This window comes from Pecten maximus, chromosome 4 (genome assembly GCF_902652985.1).
Source record: "Pecten maximus chromosome 4, xPecMax1.1, whole genome shotgun sequence".
Lineage (NCBI taxonomy): Eukaryota > Metazoa > Mollusca > Bivalvia > Pectinida > Pectinidae > Pecten > Pecten maximus.
Window position 1 is genome coordinate 50,934,762 of NC_047018.1, and position 2,064 is coordinate 50,936,825.

Genomic DNA, 2,064 nt, shown 5'->3' on the forward strand with positions numbered 1-2,064 from the left:
ACTATATTGGGACCAAAGAAGGGCATTCCGGTTTTGGCCGCATCTCGATTGCAAAGATGGGCGATACAGTTATCCGCGTACCAGTTCGACATAAAGTTTCGTTCAACGGATAAAAACGGATATGCTGATGTGTTATCACGTTTTCCTATGAAAGAGGAGGAAAGTGGAATTTGACGACAACTATGTGTTCTATGAGGAAGCTCAGTTAGTGAACAAAATGCAAGTTAACAGCGTACCTGTTACTGCTACGCGTATCGCTGCTGCAACAAAAGGAGATACAACTTTGGCACGCGTAATGGAATTTACCCGAAGTGGATGGCCAAATGTGGAAATGGGAGATGAACTTAAACCATATCACAGAATTTGTGATGAACTGACCATTGAGGAAGGATGCTTACTCAGAGGAGTACGAGTAATCATTTCGAACCAATATCAAAGTGAAATATTAGATGAACTGCATAGCAACCATCCAGGAATTGTTAGAATGAAATCCCTGGCTCGGTTACATGCATGGTGGCCAAACATGGATGTGGATATTGAACGGAAAAAGTCGGGCTATGAGGCATGTCAGAAAGTACTACCAAATGCACCGAAATCTCCTGCAAACCCTTGGAGATGGCCGTCGGCACCATGGAACCGTATTCATATCGATTTTGCTGGACCATTCATGAGTGAAATGTTCATGGTAGTGGTCGATGCACATTCAAAGTGGTTAGATGTGATACGCATGTCTTCCACGACCACAGCCAGTACTATCAACGCGTTGAGGTTTCTATTCGCGTCGTATGGTTTACCCATAGAACTAGTTTCAGATAATGGACCGCAATTTACTGCAGCAGAGTTTGCCACATTCTTGAAAGAAAATGGAGTACGTCATATACTTTCTGCACCTTATCACCCCAGCTCAAACGGCGAGGCAGAGAGAGCTGTACGTACATTCAAGCAAGCTATGAAATCCCTGGTTCAGTCAGATAGTAGTCTAAACCAGAAACTTGCTTCGTTTTTGTTGTCGTACCGTACAACACCACATAGTCTCACCAAGACTCCACCCAGTGAACTATTCTTGGGAAGGAAGTTGAGGACCAGGTTGGATATTATGCGTCCGGATCTTTCTGGGAAAACTCAACAAAAGACTACACCAACAGAGTCAAAAACACGATTGTTCGAAATTGGTGACATTGTCATTACTCGCGACTACCATGGAAACCCACGGAAACCTTCATGGATCAAAGGTATTGTTATCCGCAAGCTAGGACCAATGACATATACCATTCAGGTGGACAACCTTATATGGAAAAGACATGTGGATCAAATACGTACATGTGATCCAGCTTGTAACTTTGAACCAAGAGAGCAAGCAGTTCCAGACACTCAAAATTCTCTGGACAGTCTTCCAGGTATCTTACCTAATCCAACCATTGGTACTCAGAGGATTCCTTCAGCAGATTGTCCAATTCGGATTCAAACCAGTGAAGTAACTACTACTACACCAGAGACTGATCAGACTGATCCATCGACCAATGTGACACACGAACATCGCTATCCGCGTCGTGATATAATCAAACCATCGCGTCTGATTGAAAACTGTTAAATTTATAGCAGTGTGTTTAGTTCAGTGTTTATTGTGTTAAAGATTCATGTTGATTTTTTAGACATTGAACTTATGAACTTTAATTTGTTTAATTTTAACAAACATGTGAGCTAAGAAAGCTGTAATTAATTACAGGTTATTATGGATAAGGGAAACCTTTCTTGAGAGAGGGAAAAGTGTTATGTATGTATCCGTTACTATCCGTGGTCATTATCCTGATGTTAGTACGTTCCTATAACAGAACCGCATGGTTCCGGTTTGTGTACTGCGCATGTTTGTAATGTTGTGACCCGCCATTAAAATGTTCCAAGCAGTGGTGCGTTGTCCTGGTAGTTTATAAGTAAAAGAACCAATACAAACACAATAGTGTAACATGGCAGGATTGAGTTATCGTATCTGTATGACGATGTTGTCAGACAGAACAGCAACGACAGGAATAAACGTCTGTATTGCTCTGAGGTCTAACCGATAAC

General features: G+C 41.8%; 1 protein-coding gene across 1 annotated transcript; it reads left to right on the plus strand.

The window, feature by feature from the left end:
- The first annotated feature begins 217 nt into the window (after positions 1 to 217).
- Positions 218 to 1,591, plus strand: LOC117326626 (uncharacterized protein K02A2.6-like). Its single transcript, XM_033883387.1, has one exon. It carries the CDS (start codon positions 218 to 220, stop codon positions 1,589 to 1,591), a length of 1,374 nt encoding a protein of 457 aa, XP_033739278.1.
- The last annotated feature ends 473 nt before the right edge of the window (positions 1,592 to 2,064 follow it).

Excerpts from the sequence above, each read along its gene's own strand:
- LOC117326626 (XM_033883387.1), top strand. The coding sequence starts at position 218 with ATGCAAGTTAACAGCGTACCTGTTACTGCTACGCGTATCGCTGCTGCA.